The sequence below is a fragment of the Cetorhinus maximus genome, chromosome 31, assembly GCF_964194155.1.
Source record: "Cetorhinus maximus chromosome 31, sCetMax3.hap1.1, whole genome shotgun sequence".
In the NCBI taxonomy this organism is placed as follows: domain Eukaryota; kingdom Metazoa; phylum Chordata; class Chondrichthyes; order Lamniformes; family Cetorhinidae; genus Cetorhinus; species Cetorhinus maximus.
This window is the reverse complement of record NC_135909.1, coordinates 1,086,331-1,102,753: the sequence shown is the minus strand read 5'-3', so window position 1 is coordinate 1,102,753 and position 16,423 is coordinate 1,086,331. Positions and strand designations below refer to the sequence as shown.

General features: G+C 43.7%; 1 protein-coding gene across 2 annotated transcripts in view; it reads right to left on the bottom strand.

The window, feature by feature from the left end:
- Positions 1-2,339: 2,339 nt before the first annotated feature.
- LOC144670392 (uncharacterized) overlaps positions 2,340-16,423 on the bottom strand; it is a 34,105-nt gene continuing 20,021 nt past the window's right edge. For both annotated transcript variants that reach the window (XM_078532876.1, XM_078532874.1), the window contains exons 10-15: positions 15,146-15,268; positions 13,880-14,015; positions 10,180-13,229; positions 8,330-8,501; positions 5,721-6,242; positions 2,340-4,049 (exon numbers count right to left, since the gene is read on the bottom strand). In XM_078532876.1, the coding sequence (XP_078389002.1) occupies positions 3,907-4,049; positions 5,721-6,242; positions 8,330-8,501; positions 10,180-13,229; positions 13,880-14,015; positions 15,146-15,268 (4,146 nt within the window). In that variant the 3' untranslated portion in view covers positions 2,340-3,906. The remainder of the gene's footprint in view (positions 4,050-5,720; positions 6,243-8,329; positions 8,502-10,179; positions 13,230-13,879; positions 14,016-15,145; positions 15,269-16,423) is intronic.

Below are 16,423 nucleotides of genomic sequence, written 5' to 3'. Positions count from 1 at the left end.
CAACTCAGGTGAAAGATACTCTTTGGTTTGCCTGAAATTTGCTGGTCTTCCAGTGCAACGAGTTGCCCGCAACCCAAATGTTGCTGACTGGCACATTCCAAGGTCCAGGACTACATGCTAAGGGGATGCACTAAAGCTTCGGGCAGCTGCTGCAAAGGCTCAACGGGAAAGGTCACTATATAAGGCCATCCAAGGGATGGCAACGGTGAAAGCCCATTGGACTGTATGTTCAACATGTAATGAGTAACTGTATTTGTAAATGTATTGCAAGAAACTGATTTGATTTTCACCTCAGGAAATGTCAACTTTGAACAGTCATGTAACAGAGTCCTCCATAAAAATTATAAGAGCACATTTTTGGAAAAAAGAAACAAAATAAAGAAATCAGAACTCAGCTACAGATCAGTTTGTTGAAACTGATTTCATACCTTAATATAGAACCCATTCCAGTTGATTTTAATATACTGGAGCTATCCCTGCCCTGGCCCATTTGCATCATAAATCAAGAATTTTAATACTAAATGCAATGGGGAATTCAGGAGAAACTTATTTACCTGCAGAGTGCTGAGGAACGTGGGCTCTCAACGACAGGGAGCAATCAAAGCAAATCTCATATGTGCATTTAAAGGCACAACTAGATAAGCACATGAGGGAGAAAGGAATAGAAAGATATACTGACAGGCTGAGAAATGAAATAAGGTGGGGGAGGCTCATGTGGAGCATGAATGCAAACAACCATGCATGCGGTTTGTGAAATTTTTGAACTATAGACCCTCCTTGAGGGTTGGTATGTCCAGACCACTTTTCATCAAATTAGAAACCCTTTGTTGCATTGTGCTTTCTATAGGAAAAACATCATGCACCACTTCACATCTTTGGCTGTACCATTATGTGGTTTTATTTTTTTTCTCCCCCAAACAGTATCAGTCATTTTATCACCCATGAGGAAGTAAATGTTAGCAGCTGACGGAGTGAACAACTCAAGGATTCCATCCTTCGTAAATCATATGGAACACTCGCAAGTGAAAAGAACTTTGTACTGAAGATCATATTAAAGAACAGTGAACAATTGGACATGAGGAAGATTTCTACAAAGACAGATGATCAAAAGTCTCAAACACAAGGTTTAAAAGCAAGCACAGTTTTGGAACGGCAACACAAACCACAGTTACGAATTGTCAGATCTCATCGATCACCCCTGGTTTTAGTTGATAGGGACTTCAGGACATCTGATGGCACTCATATGCCGGAATCTCTTGCACCAGCAAGGTACAAGGGACAGAGACAATGCTTAAGGCTCTAACAAAAACTTGAAGGGTCACAGAACAAACGGGACGGCAAAACTATTACAGAATTCCAAACATTCCTATAGAGCTACCGCGACTAACAGTGGCTTGGGCCAAATATCAGGGCGTTTTAAATCGATCAAAAGCAACCGACTGGACTCGAGCATCACTTTAACAGACAGAAGAGTTAGTGAAACTTAATGCGAAATATAAATGAAATCCCAACGCATGGTTCCTATGCACTCAGCTCACCATTGGGAGACTCCAATCAGAGGTTGCCTGCTGAAACTCTCCACAAGTAATAGTTTCAGAGCCACAAATAAGAGCGCTCGGGTCTATCCAGCTGCTAAATGGGCATCAGCACTGCTGGGAAGTGAAGGAGTAATTGCCAAAAGATCACACCTTCAGGAATATACACTTGTAGGCCCCAATGTTGAAATGAAATGGATACTTGTATGGTAATCATCCTTTCATTAAGACAAGGGTGATTTTTTTTTTTAAAATGGGATGTGGGTGTCACTGCCAAGACCAGCATTTGTTGCCCATCCCTAATTGCACTTGACCCGAGTGGCTTGTCAGGTCATTTCAGAGACCAGTTAAAAGTCAACCACATTTGCTGTGGTTTTGGACTGGTCACCATTACCCGTGGCTAGCTTTCAATTCCAAATTTCAATTAGTTGAATTAAATTCAACGGTGGGATTTGAACCCATGTCCCCAGAGGATTAGCCTGGGCCTCTGGATTACTAGTCCAGTGACATTGCCACCGTGTGCAGCATAATCACTAGCAGAGATCTATTGGACTGAGTGACCCGATTCTGTGCTGTGGCTATGGTAAAATGCCTTGAACGCAAAAGCGAAAAAAAATTCTATAGTGTTAAAAAATGTGGATAGCCCCATTCATTCACTAAGTGAATGAAACAACAATCACGTTCCACTTTAGCACATCCCACAAATGAGTGAAAATTTGTGCCTCCAAGCTGTAACTGTTTTCAATTCAACCATCTTAATAAAAAATTATTTCAGTTCATCCAAAGGGGATTTTTTTTTTGTTTAAATATAAAGTATGCAGCTAGTTTTATCTTTTGGCACACAACCTGCTATGGAGAATGCAGAGTATCCAATTGCCTGCGATTCTTCGGTTCCACGTCAAAAAAAAAGACCAGCAGTTTCTCGTGAAATTGTTTAGTGTAATTGAACTCGATGTTGAACGTTGCAATCCCAAACTCTAGTAGCGTCGGCCCACTGTAAACAAGACTTCTCCCCGAAAGCATTCCACTGTGTTTGAGACACTTCCTTGCAGTTAATTTGCTGTCTTTTACTGAACAATCTATTTCCTAAGTTGTGGTAAAATTGTGACAACAGTTTGCTGAGCTCGTGTAGGAAGTGTGAGGGAGCAAAGCTGCTTCAGATTCCTCCAGCTGCTCCAATCTGGGTACGAATGTCTGTTACCATTCTGGTAAACTGGCTGCAACAAGGGGACAAAATACAGCACATCCTGGAATCACTCAATACCCTGTCAGATCTCTGAGTGGATACAAGGCACCGAATAATCTTGCCGTGCTGTTGCTCATATAAATTGGAACACAAATTTTTTTAAAAGTATCTTCACCATGATGTAGAAAGTGTAACATGACATTTTCAACCACAGCAGAATCTGATTTGTTTGTGCATTTTACAGATGTAATATAGCATCTGCAGTCTTGCTCTATAAAGAACTAACGTATCCAGGGTAACATAGCCATTAGTGCATTGTCAGCTTAGAGTAATTGAATCAAAATAGAAACAATATTAGGGAACAAAACAGCCCCGGAATATAATACAATTCTCCATCCATATTAAGAATATTTTAAAAATGACAACATAGAAGCCTGGATACAGTCCTCATGAAACCCAGGAATACAAAAAGTGCCCTCCACATGTACCAAAATCTCAAATAAAAATATCAATAAATAAAACCTTTCAACAGGATCCCAGCACCAATGGTACAAACAAGATACATAATGCAGAAACTTGGAAAGCTTTCCTTTCTTAGGTTTCAATTCCTTGGAGAAGTTGGATGTCCAACATTCCTCTCTCTGTGAAAAACAATCCTATTATTCACAAGATCAACAGAATGGTTTCAACAACTGTAACTAAAGCAAACTGACCAGACTCGCTAACATCAGACCTACAGCCAGGAGTTTTCTACCATCACTGTCAGAAGATGCAATGGGCAATCCAGGGGATTGATCTCCCTTGCCAACTGTGAGGAAATGCCAAACTCTTCACAACACCTCACACAAAACCTTGACAAAGACTTAATCAACTGCGTAGAGAGCCGCAGGCGTGAAACTGAACATGAACCCAACCCGTAACAAGCGGCACTGGCACTTCAATGCATCAAATGTGCTGCACCCACACATCCTCTTAAGACTCAAATAAATTAAACTAAGATCGAGTGAACCCACATACACCTGGACAGTCTCATTCATCAGCTGCACTCACCATTTAAAAATTCTAAATATAGATTTTTTATCTGAGCCAAGAACTGCAAGCGGATTCCTACTTTAGAAAATACCATGAAACGTTCATCTGGAAACTTTCTGTTGCTGCCGGTTAGGGTACATTGTACTGCAGCTACTATTTGCTGCTACCACCTAGTGCCTTGAAGAAGCTAAGCAGAGACTGCCCTTCTCCCTGTTGCTGGGCACAAAGTGCGGCGTTTAGAGTTGCTCGGCGTAGGACGTGGGGGCAGGTAGTTCCAGAAGGAATATCTGCAAAACCTGTAAATAGAGAGACTAACATCAGAACTCCACAGTCAATGTACAGGTTTCAAAAGAGAATAAAAAAAACTGCAACCAACAAAACTGTTAGGAAAAGAAAAAGAACACAGGCTTAGGATCAAGTTTTGGTTCCATGTTATCATCGGTCCAATTCAGCAGAATTTGCCAAACCAGCACAACACGTCAGGGAAATTTGCAGCTGGCAGAATTTGAATTCAATTAGTAAATCTGGTATTGAAAGCTAGTCTCAGTGACAGTGAGCAAAGAACTATCATCGATTGTTGTAAAAACCCATCTGGCTCACTAACATCCTTTAGGGAAGGAAATCTGCCGTCCGTACCCGGTTTAGCCTACAGGTGGCTCCAGACCCACAGCAATGTGGCTGACTCTTAACTGCCCTCTGAAGTGGGCTTGCAAGCCATGAGGGCAATTAGGGATGTGCAACAAATGCTAGTCTTGCCGCACCCCCGGAAAGAATAAATTAATACCTTTTAAGCGTAAAGAGAAATAAATCACATTCGCGTTTTACTTTGCCATTAGGCAAATTAGTTTTAGCAGAATTTGGTAATGTAAACCCTCAAGCCGAAGAGGATACTATACCCGAGGCGTTTAGCACACTTTTTGTAAATCAACTTAATATTCTATTGACGGTATCGATATGAAATATCGAGGACTGGCTTGATATGTGCCCTCATTCTTCACTTCAACAGACCATTTAAGTTTCTGAACTTTGCAATGTTGCAGTGGGGACTGAGTGACAGCCATAGGGAGAAGGGAGTCAACGGGTAAAAACCATCCCCCTACCAACTGTTCAGACAGATCGGTATATTGGGAAGCAACTTGAAATGGTGGGTTGGGGGGGCGGGGGGTGGGGAACTGCTCCTTCATATGTAGAGGAAAATGATCTGCTCTCACTTGCAATAATAACAGCAGCAGCTGTCACATACTATTTTCATTATTTTGTGAAAGCCTGTGGTTGCTTTCTCTTAAGTATTTGCTGTTTCTGCAAACAAACCCACAGGCCATTTAATGCAGGGGTTTAAGAAGTAGCCAAACTAGAAAGAGAGCAGTGTCTAATTGAATTGCTTTGGGCCTGACAGAACCAGGAGTAAGAAACACGTCTAACATAATCACAGCAACACACAGCACAGAAAGAGGCCATTCCGTCCATTGTGCCTGTGCCAGCTCTTTGCAGTTAGTCCCACTCCCTCCTGCGTTTTCCCCACGGCCCAGCAACTTTTTTTTTTCTTTTTGAAGTATTTCTCCAATTCCCTTTTGAATATTATCAGTGTTCTGCCAGATCTGTAATGTGGTCCCCATCATATTGTAAGCAGCCATTCGCAGCCCCCCCTCTCCCCACTCATTGCTCTGTGACCTCCTGCGCCTATTGTCTGCTCTCGAATTCCTCCAAGTCATCAGATTTACTTTCTACAGAAATCACACCTAAAGAGGTTATAAATATCTGATATCGTAGATAATACAAGCAGTAAAATAGTGCAATCAGGACCGCATGGGTTTGGGCATTTGTTGGGTCGTGAAGAGGGAGCTTTACTCTGTATCTAACCCTGTGCTGTACCTGTCCTGGGAGTGTTTGGTGGGGACAGTGTAGAGGGAGCTTTACTCGCTCTAACCCCGTGCTGTACCTGTCCTGAAACGTGGCTAGCAACCTACCCTTTTGCACCACATCAGGTAGTCCATATGGTTCATACTCCGTTTCATCAAACGCCACAGACAGGTGATGCCGGAATTGCCGATTTTTCTGTATTCTTGCAGCGAGTTCAGCAGTGTTGATTTTCATCACGAGCTCCGCAGGATTTAACCTTTTTAAATGTCCTGCAAGATTGGCACGTCCTTTTGACCTCTGGCTGGTCTCAATCTGGTCCCATTCACCTGCCTGGGCAGGCTCACCACCAATGTGCTGTCCAGCCACAGGCTTCCTGTCCTCAATTGATGTCCGTGGTTCTGAGCCAGCCGCCTTCCATTGGTCACACTTGAGAGTTTCAGCCTTGCACTCATAAAGGTGATTGACAGCTTTAAACAAGATCTTGTTAGACGCCTCTAGCTCTTGACGCTTGCTCAGATGATCAGAATAGTTGAGCAGATTGCGATCAACCTCTTCACTTTTCTTTTGAAGGCTTTGTCGCAAAGCTTCCAGGTCAGCACCCAGCTTGCTTGCTGTGGTCTGCGCAGTACCTTAAAGAAATAGCAAGAATATTACATTAAAAAGTGCTTCTGACTGTGTTAAATCAGACAGCGTCTTGAGGTTAAATCCCCAATTGAACGAGCTTAATGAAAAATTTGTTTTGGATTTCCATTTTGCAGTTGCTGTATTTTATATCATTTTCACCACGGATGCAAAACGTTCTTTTGTGAAAATTAAGTCCACTTTGGAATATTGTGAATTGGTAAATTCTCAAGAAAGTTATTGCCACCTCCCTCTTTCAGAAACCTCTTGACTGGTTTCCTATTCAATAACTTCTGGCCTAGTACAATGACAAACAGGAGCAGAATGGGACAAGTTACAAGTCAAGACGCCCTGGAAAAAAATAATAATCTGTCTTAATCTGGTGGCTTTCACATTCCAGGTTGATTTACAGCTGATTACTTAATGAAGGGCAGCTAGAGTTGTTATGTAGGCAACCGCTGCAGCTAACTTTGAACACTAGCAAAGTCCCACAAACAGTAGCATCGCTGTCTTTCAAATAGGTTAGCTGAAGGATAAAAGTTGGTCGGCCAATGGAAGAACTACCTATGAATTGCGCAATGCCTTCCTGAACAGACAGGGCCTCAAAGGCTACACATCTCACGATGAAACACTCTCACAACTCAGAAGTATTCACCTAGATTAACATGCTCAAGTTCCGGTAGTGCAAAAATGCGACATCTGAAAATGGTGCTAAGACTTAGCACCAAGAAAACATTCAGCTATCAAGACGTACAAGCGCACACCCTCTAACAAATATAAGCCAGTCATAAAATCAAACATTTTCATTTTAAATGCAGTTAGCAGAAAAAAAATGTTTAGGCTAACTTACAGAAACTTCAGCTAAGTAAATCTGAAGGTAATCACATACTGTCCACACATTCCAGATCCACAAGAAGTAGGAGGAGGAGTAAACCACATGACGCAATGAGCCTGCTCTGCCATTCAATACCATCATGGCGGATTTTAATTCCCTGGGACACCAAAAATCTGTCTATCCCAGCCTTAAACGTACTCAATGATGGAGCATCCACAACTCTTTTGGGGGTAGAGAATTCCAAAAATTTACAACCCTTTGGAGTGAAATCCAAATCACTTTCACTATAAAACAGGGATAGGGACATCTATTTTCCGGATTAAATAAACACCCTGCAAACGAAAGGAACGTTCTCCAGAGAAACGGGAGATCCCAAAGTTTCCATCAAGAAATTTTGGCCTCAATTACGAGACTGCTCTTCATCCACAAGACCAGTGAGTCGGTGAGCGAGAAGCTTTTTGACAGATGGCACCACGACAACCACGTTTTACAATCAGCTTATGGGTCAGGAACATGGCTGCTGAACAATTCCTCTCCATCTACTGACTGGGAACATTGGAGTTATTGCAACACCCTAACTACTGCATTAGTTTGTCCTGGATGGTGTCCACGACATAATCTAGGACAAAGCAGCCCACTTGATTGGCACCCCTTCCACAAACATTCACTCCCTCTACTACTGACACACAGTGACAGAAGTGTGTATCATCTACAAGATGCACTGCATCACCAAGGCTCCTTAGACAGCATCTTCGAAACCCACGACTGCTACCATCTAGAAGGACAAGGTCCGCAGACACATGAGAACACCACCTGGAAGTTCCCCCTCCAAGCCACTCACCACCCTGACTTGGAAATATATAGTCGTTCCTTCACTGTCGCTGGGTCAAAATCCTGGAGCTCCCTCCCTAACAGCACTGTGGGTGTACCTACACCACATGGACTATTGCAGTTCAAGAAGGCAGCTCACCACCACCTTCTCAAGGGCAATTCTGGGTGGGCAATAAATGCTGGCCCTAGGCAGCGAAGCCCACATCCCGTAAAATGAATTAAAAATAAAAGCAAGTGGGCCCAGGACCAAAGGTGGGATCTGCTTTCCTGTGCAAATCAGCATCATACATCGCCTTTAGACGAGGGAGCACATTCAAACCAACAAAACAAAAACACATGTCCACTTCTGAAATCCTGTCTTTCTACACAACTGCTGCACCACCAAAACTGATAATGAGTAATACGTCTGAAAGGTAATTCACATGGTACCTTTTTGCTGGCTGCCTTCCGGCAGGAGGTCCTCACAAAGACCATTCGCCTGCATAACATCTCCAGGAATCTTCTCTTTGCCTGCCGGGCTTCGGTCCCACTGCTTCAACTTGGCTTGCAGCTCCACCTTTTCTTTGTTCAGCTCAACAGCTATTTTCTGCAGATGGTCAACCTGCAAGCAGTACTCGAATAGGTCAAACGTATTTCTGGAGCCTGAGAGACTAATCTTGTCAGGCTGGTTTGAGCAACAGCAGCAATTCAAAGTTCCGCTGCATGCTACGTCAAAATCTGCACATCAGAAAGACTTTTGAATGTCAAGGCAGTCAAAGGTTATGGGGGTGGGGGTGGTGGCAGCAGGAAAAGTGCTGTTAAGGCCACAGTCAAGACAGCGATGGTCTTATTAACTGGCAGAGCAGGCTCGCAAAGCCGAATGGCCTACTCTTGTTCCTATTTCTTATGTTTTTACCTTTGCAAGGGCTTGAAGCATGGCTTTGAGAAGCATAGATAAACAGGGCGAAAAAAATCTCCAGAAAGAGGGAATCTGACTTAACAGGAAGAGGTCCCGGTGGCTCAGCTAGTGTGGAACTGAGACGCAAGAGAACTTTCAACTTTGCCGCGTTAGCGGATCTCAATAGCAGAGAAGTTGGGGTGCTAAACTGTCCTCAGTGCCTCTGCCTTAGGGAGAGGAAATCAGTCAAATTTCACCTCCTAATTGCTACCTGGCTGGGAAGTTCAATGAGGAGAGGATACTGTCCCACTGCACACATCAAGAATAAAATCATGGCTAGGCTCCAGAGAGCTATCAGCATCTATGGAACCATGCTAGGGGAAAATTCAGCAGGGCAGAGTAAGTTAGGGTGCAGGGAGAAGGAAGAGAAAGGCAAATCACATTTTGACGTGGGGTTAGAAAGAAAGCCACAATCTCAATTTTGCAGCATTTCCACACGAGAAGTTAAGTTATACCTGTCTTTTAAAGTACCAAAGCATTTAACTGTAAAGTGTAACCATTCTAACAAAAGTTTGCTTCAGAGGATAAAAAGGCCAGCATTTATATAGCGCTTTTCGCAAACTCAAGACACCCCAAAGCAGTTAACAGCCACTGAAGTGCTCCTGAAATTCAGTCTGTTGTAATGTAGGCAACATGACAGTCAATTTGCATATAGCAAGCTCCCATAAACTAATGATCAGATTATCTGTTTTAGTGAAGGCACTGGAGGGTTAAGTATTGACCACGGCAATGGGGATGACTCTTCTGTTCCACGAAAGAGTGCCGTGGGATCTTTCACATCCACCCAAGCAGACAAACGTGTCCTCATTTTAACTTCCTGCATTACTGCACTAAAAAGTCCAAATGTCGACCTGCGTTATGGTTCTGTAAACCCCTCCAACATGACAAAAATTCAAGATTCATAAAGGTCATAACTACTACCCTGCATTGTCTATCACAAGACTCCCACAGCCAGTCTAGCTGCTACCAGCACCAGCCACAAAATCCCTCGGATCCCTTAGTGCTCTGGAATTAAGACTCTTGACTTGACCCCAGGGCAGTGCAAACCGGTCACATAAAAATAGTCTGATCACAGGCAAGTGGAGACAGGTAGGATAATAAATATACTAACATTTCCTACATTACAGAGGCCATTTACTTCAAAAGTACTTCATTGGCTGTAAAGTGTTTTGAGACACCGTGGTCACGGAAGGGTGCTATGTAAATACTTTCTGTTATGAAACATAAAAAAGGTGGAAATGGCCTCTCTTAAATCCTGCACAGAGTTACCGCAACATTTTGCACCTTCAGGAAAAGAGGGGGGTATATTGGAAGATAAGGGAGAAAAATAACTGTACAGCACCTGATTCTGTAGCTCAGACTTCTCAGACCGGGTTTGCTCCAACTCTTCCTGAAGCTGCGCCTGGGAGTGCTTTGCACTTGTGACTGTGCTGTTCAATGCCTTACATTCTTCTTCCAGTTCCTGCATTTGGTTTTGCATCTCCAGCATAGACTCCTGCAATGTATGCCGTTCCACCTGGCCACTTTTCTTTCCACTTTCACAGGAAGTAGTGCCGGAAGTAGTGCCTTCTAAAGCCTTCTGTTTCCACTCTCGCAGTGCCTCCAACTCTCGCTCAAGGCAGTTTCTCTCTACAGTGCTCCCTCTCAGCAGAGCCTCGCTGGATTGGATTGTGTTCAGTAAGTCTTCTTTCTCAGACTGCATGTCACTGGCTGCCTCCTGGGCTTTCTGAACTTCCAAACAAAGCTGTTCCTTCTCTTGTTCTAGAATTGTGCATTTTTCATTCAAGGAGTTCAATTCCTCGTTCAAAGCATGAATCACTTTCTGGTTCAATTCTTTTGTTACTCGGTGTTCCTCTTCTGAAACCTTTAAGGCTTCATTCAATTTGCCAGTCACCCTTTCCACTTCTTCAATCAGCTCTGCCTCCGTTCTCAATTCGTCAACTGCCCGCTTTCCTTCTAAACCAAGGGCAAATTTAGAATCAGCAATTTCTGCTGTTCCCTCCTCAGTTAGTGTTTCCGCTTCATCTTGGGATTTCTTGGTATGTAGGGTCATCTCCTCCTCCAACTCACCAATCTTCATCTGCAAACCATCAGAACACCTGACGTTCTGCCAATGCTGGGTCATGTCACTACCATCGCTCTCCACATAACCCAGTTCCTTACACTGCCTTAGGCTTTCAATGCCCTGCGTCAACTGAATTATATTTTGCCGTGCAGAATTTCCTGCCGTGGTCATCCCCGGTTCGCCAGAGGGAGCTCCTGTAGGTGGGATAGAACCTGCCCTCTGCCCTTTTGGTACATCTGACACCTTTTCACAACTGTTGGCTTCGGCTTTTGTTATCTGCTGCGCCTGCTTTACAGGATCATCTTCCAGTTTTGGCATCTTCTGCACAGCTGAACTGATTAGCGAGGGCACCTTTAGTTCTACTAATTCATCCTCCCGAGTCAGGATCAAGTGGACTGCCTGATCTTTAGGTAGGAGCAATGAGTGATCAAACAGGTTCTCACCATGGCCGGGGTCTGAATTTTGTACAGTTCCATCAGCAGGCACCGCTCTTCCATTTATCGGGGGGGCTTGCTCACCCACGGACAGCACGCCGCCATCTTCAGGCTCCTTTCGGCTGGCCTGAGAAAACTGCCCACCGTTGGTTTGCTCCAGCACGGTGTCCCTGGGGAAATCTGCATTGTCAACACACTTCCTTTTGGAGAAGTCCAAACTTGTCCTCAAGTTAGTTTTCAGCTCGTAATTCTCTGTCCGAAGGCAGGACAGCACCTTTAAAGAATTTTGCAGACGTTCATTTAAAACCAGAATAGTCTGGTCCTTCTCTTCCATGCTCAAGAGAAGACCCTCTATGTTCTTACTTTGGGCTTCCAGGGCCACTGTTAATTGCTGTGTCTCCCTGTGAATTTTGGACTGTAGATTGTCAAACATATCCTGAGCATGTCTTTTTGCTTTCTCTTCTTGCTCCTTCTCTATGGTCAGCTCGTTGCACTTTTGCTGAAGGTCGACGAGATGTTTCCGATGCTCTAGCAACTGCTCATCAAACTCGAGGCGCTCAACAACTTTGTGCTTTAAGTACTCCAGGAAGAGCTCTCGATTGTCTTTCTTATGACCACTCCCATCACCCCCCTTCATGATTTCCATAAAACAAGTTTTCTCCTCATTCAGCTTCTGTTCCAGCATTTCTCTCGGGTCACAACACACGTGATTGGGCTGATTTAAAGACATCTCACTAAGCTCAAGGTTTTGAGCATCTCTGTGTTCCAGGCATTCCAGAAGGAGGTCACTGCTCTCACCAGCAACAACAACTGGCCTGCCATCTGCCTTTATGATCGCCTCAATGCAACTCTTTTCACTGTTAAGTTCCACAATCTGTTGTTCAAGCTGCTGTATCTTCTTAGATGCAGCATTCTGCAGAATCTGAATTTCATCTTCATCTGATCTCTTGTGGCCAGCTTTGGATCTGGTTAGCTCTGAGAATTTGCTGCACTCAAGCTCCAGCATCTTATTGGTCTCTTGCAGCTTTGCCACTTTGACTCTCTCATGCTCCAGGTCTTTTTCCACGGTACTAATTTGCCCTGCCTGTAGAGTAACCAGTGTAGTGGAGTACTCAGCCTCTGCAGCGCATCTTTGCATTGCCTGCTTCAGCTTCTGCCTCAGTTCTGCTACAATCTGCTGGTTTTTCTGGCCTTCGACCACTTTACTGTCAAGCATTTGTTTCAGGTTATCCAGCTCTCGCTGTAACATCTGATTTTTCGTTTTTACTTCGTCCAATTCCACCTCATGTTCTCTTAGGTGTACAGACACTGTGATTGGTTTGTCAAGCCAGTCAGTCATTGCCTGACCCTTCTCTACAGAGTCACTAGGTCCGACTGCAGTTTCTGCTCCACCCACTTTGAATTCTTTCTTCGTTTCTTTGTCGAACTCCTGGAGTTGTGTCCCTGCTTTCTCTTCAGGATCTGGGAACACATTCCTTGCTTCTTCCGAGCTTCGGGATTCTGTCCATGTTCCACTTTGCACAGCTTCCAGTTTTACTTCAGTGTTTAAACTTGGATCTTCCTTGATGTTGGTCCCGTTGTCTTGGTCCAAGGTAATAGGCTTCGCCAGGAGTTCCAATTCTCCAAGTTGACTTCCTTCCATAGAGTCCAACATTTTCTCTCCGACTTTCACTGGCCATCCCACAACTGTGTCTGTACCATCAAACTGCCCATCGTTTGACTGATGGCTCTCTTGCTCTTCACCTAGTTCACACTCGTTGACCTCGTTCTGATCCGTGTTACTCAATTCGCTTACCATGGCAGCAAGACCAGCGTTCCCGGAGTTCAGGTGGAATTCATGTTCCAGTTTCTGCTGAAGATCTTTAAGTTTAGATGCAAGAGTCAGGTTTTCAGCTAAAATTAAAAAAAACTTTGTTAGGCTTGTATATGATGACATAACTATGTCTCTTGCTCAAAGTCAGAATAGCAAAAACATTCCTTTATCACCTGCCCTTACTGCCATGGCATTGCCCAAATGATCAATACAATTGACCAATGTCTCAGTAGCTAGTAACCTCATGAACACGCTGTTAATTGTAATATAGACAACTCATGATTCAGTCTACTATAATTGAAAGGCTGCTTACACACTATTTCCCACTTTCCTCACATTGCTTTGTTTGCACAGGGTTTGTAAAATCAGACAGAGTCAGCATGTTAATGGACAGGTGGCTGCAAATAGCAGACTGACCAGCTCGTACCCATTCACAAAAGTCCACCCTGTCCTATCCCAGCTCAACTGGATGAAACCTCCAAACGGTGGTCCTTGGGAGACCTGGAGTGTGAGCACCAGTGAGGGACTGAGGCGAGCTCCAATTAGAGGGCATAACACTAAGCTAACCGTTTTACTAGCCACTCGGGAAGAGAGCCCAACATTCAATTCATTTTGAAGAGTCAGAGTTTAACACTCTAAATTACTGTTACTCTTATTCAATAACTTTACTGGGAACAAACATCAGGGGAGAACTACAGCACAGGAGATGCTGTTTAAATAAAAGCCTCACTTTTAATTGCTTCCCTTGCTTTCTCACTCAGGTTTAGCTGTTTCTCCAGCCTTTTCATCTGTGCTTCTAGGTGCACGATTCTCTGAGTGCTTTGGTCTTGCCAGGTACTGATGCGGTCTTTCTCCTTCAGCGCTTCCTGACAGGGAAAAAAAGAGTCACAAACAGAAAGTGAATAAGATAAGCAAGGTTACTCTGGAAACTGCTGTTGACGCACCAACAGCAACCAGTCCCCAAACACCAATAACCTAACCTAGACGTTATAGCAACACTGGAACATTAGAAACCAGCACATGATCTTGGATTCAGTCAAATAGGTTGCCTGCTTGTCAGACCACTCCCTTTGTTCTTCTCACCCTACTTTCATTTGGTCCCCTGCACCACTGGTTGGACAATGAGGACAGGCCCGAGACCTGCTCCCAATTCTTCTCAACATTGCTCTATAATCTAACCTCCTCCTCAGTCCCTTCCTCGAGGGCTAGCTATGTAAAACTCATGTCCTACTGCTCTCTAATTCTAGTGTATCAGAATAGCATTTCTGTTTTTAGAGAAGGGGATATCAATTTTCTGCCTCCAGTAGATATCCATCCAATAAGATCTCCTTGCTGCCAAGTTAATTGTGATGCTATCAGTGATGGGGAAGCATCTCACGTGGTTCAACTGAACCAATACACAGATATCCAACCGATTTTACATGCTGCGTATCCACCCAGCATCAAGTATTCCTGGAGTCCAGAACATTATTGTCACCACAACACATCTTAAGATGTAATATTGCATAGGTTTACTCGAATAATACTTGGACTCCAAGGGTTAAATTGCTGAGGTGTGATTACACAAATTAGGGTTTTATTTCATGGAATTTAGAAGGTTGGGGTGGTGATCTGATTGAAGGTTTCACAATAGTGAAAGGGGAACAGATAGAGAGAAACTATTTCCGCTGGCTGGGGAGTCTAGGAATACAGGACACATTAGAGCCAGACCTTTCAGGAGTGAAGGGTGGCAGGAGTTTGTAATTCTTCAACAATCAGCAACTGATGATAGGTCAATTGTTAAATTTTCAATCTGAGACAGATAGATCATTGTTAATCAAAACCATTAAGGAATATGGGGCAAAAGCAGACAGTATGGGTCCAGGTCACATATCTAATTGAATGTTGTAACTAATTCCAGGAGCTAATTGGCATTCTCCAGTTCCGAACAGCAGGGAACCCAGAAACATCAAAAGACAGGTTTGTTTCAATATGTAACACCCACATTAAACATCACCTGGAGACTTTCCTGCAGATTGTCCCCCTTCCTCTGGTGAGTTGCAAGTTCCTTTTCTGCACAGTGAAATTTAGCTTTGACTTCCTCCAAGTCCCTGTCCACCAGCTGTTTTTGTGCTGCCATCTGTCAGAAAGAAGCTTCATAAGCTCAGAGCACCATCCCGGCAAACACAGAGAACTACACGGCCGAGAAAACATGTCGCTGAGGTCAGGACATCTACACAATTTGAAAATCCCAGGTAATTTCACCCAGCCCATTTATCAATAACATCTGAAGAAAACCGGCAAACACTTAACCACGACCAGCATTTTACGTGTAGGTTCTGTGCTAATTGCTAGTTGTTTTCCATTAAACAGTACATGGTAATTTAAGGAAAAAAAAGCTCCCGCCCTGCTGGTCAGCTGAGATCATCTGACGAAGTCCAGACCAGGTTGGAGGCTCACCCCCAGTTCCACACAAAGCTACATACTCCGTTTACAGTGCCAAACCAATTGCAGACTGTGCAGCACTGAAACTGGTACATAGTGGTGGTTATGTTCCACGGCAGCCTCCTCCTACCTCTATTAGCATAAGCTTCTTCTCTTCCTTTCTCCCTGCAACAGATATCCCCTCAAATGTATCTGAGCTGTTTGGTCTCAACTACTCCATGTTTCTTTATTTTTTTTTCTTCTTTACTCTTTCATGAGATGTGGACATTGTTGGCAAGGCCATAATTTGTTGCCCATCCCTGATTGCCCTTGGTGTGTGTGGCTTGCTATTGTGGCCAATATTGTTACAAAAAAAAATTCTTGGGTGATTTCTTCCACACCCAAACCATAAATGTTTCAGGTAGGAACTCTGCATGCCTTTGAAGTAAAATTGTCTTGTTGCATGCAGTTGCCTGCATGCCATGTTCACAAGTGCGAACATGGTTCTGGTTAAATATTATTAAACTACACATCAGATAGAATAGGCAAGACTGACAAATGAACAAGGAAGATTTTTTTTTCTTCTTTCATGGGGTGTGGGCATCACAGGCGAGGCCAGCGCGTGTTGCCCATCCCCAATTGCCCTTGAATGAGTGTCTTGCTGGGCTATTTCAGGGGGCAGTTAAGAGTCAACCACATTGCTGTGGGTCTGGAGTCACATGTTGGCCAGACCGGAAAAGGACGGCAGATTTCCTTCCCTAGAGAGCATTGGTGAACCAGATAGGTTTTTTTGAAAAAAAACATTCAATGATAGTTTCATGGTCACCATTACTGAGACCAGCTTTATATTCCAGATTTATTAATTGAATTT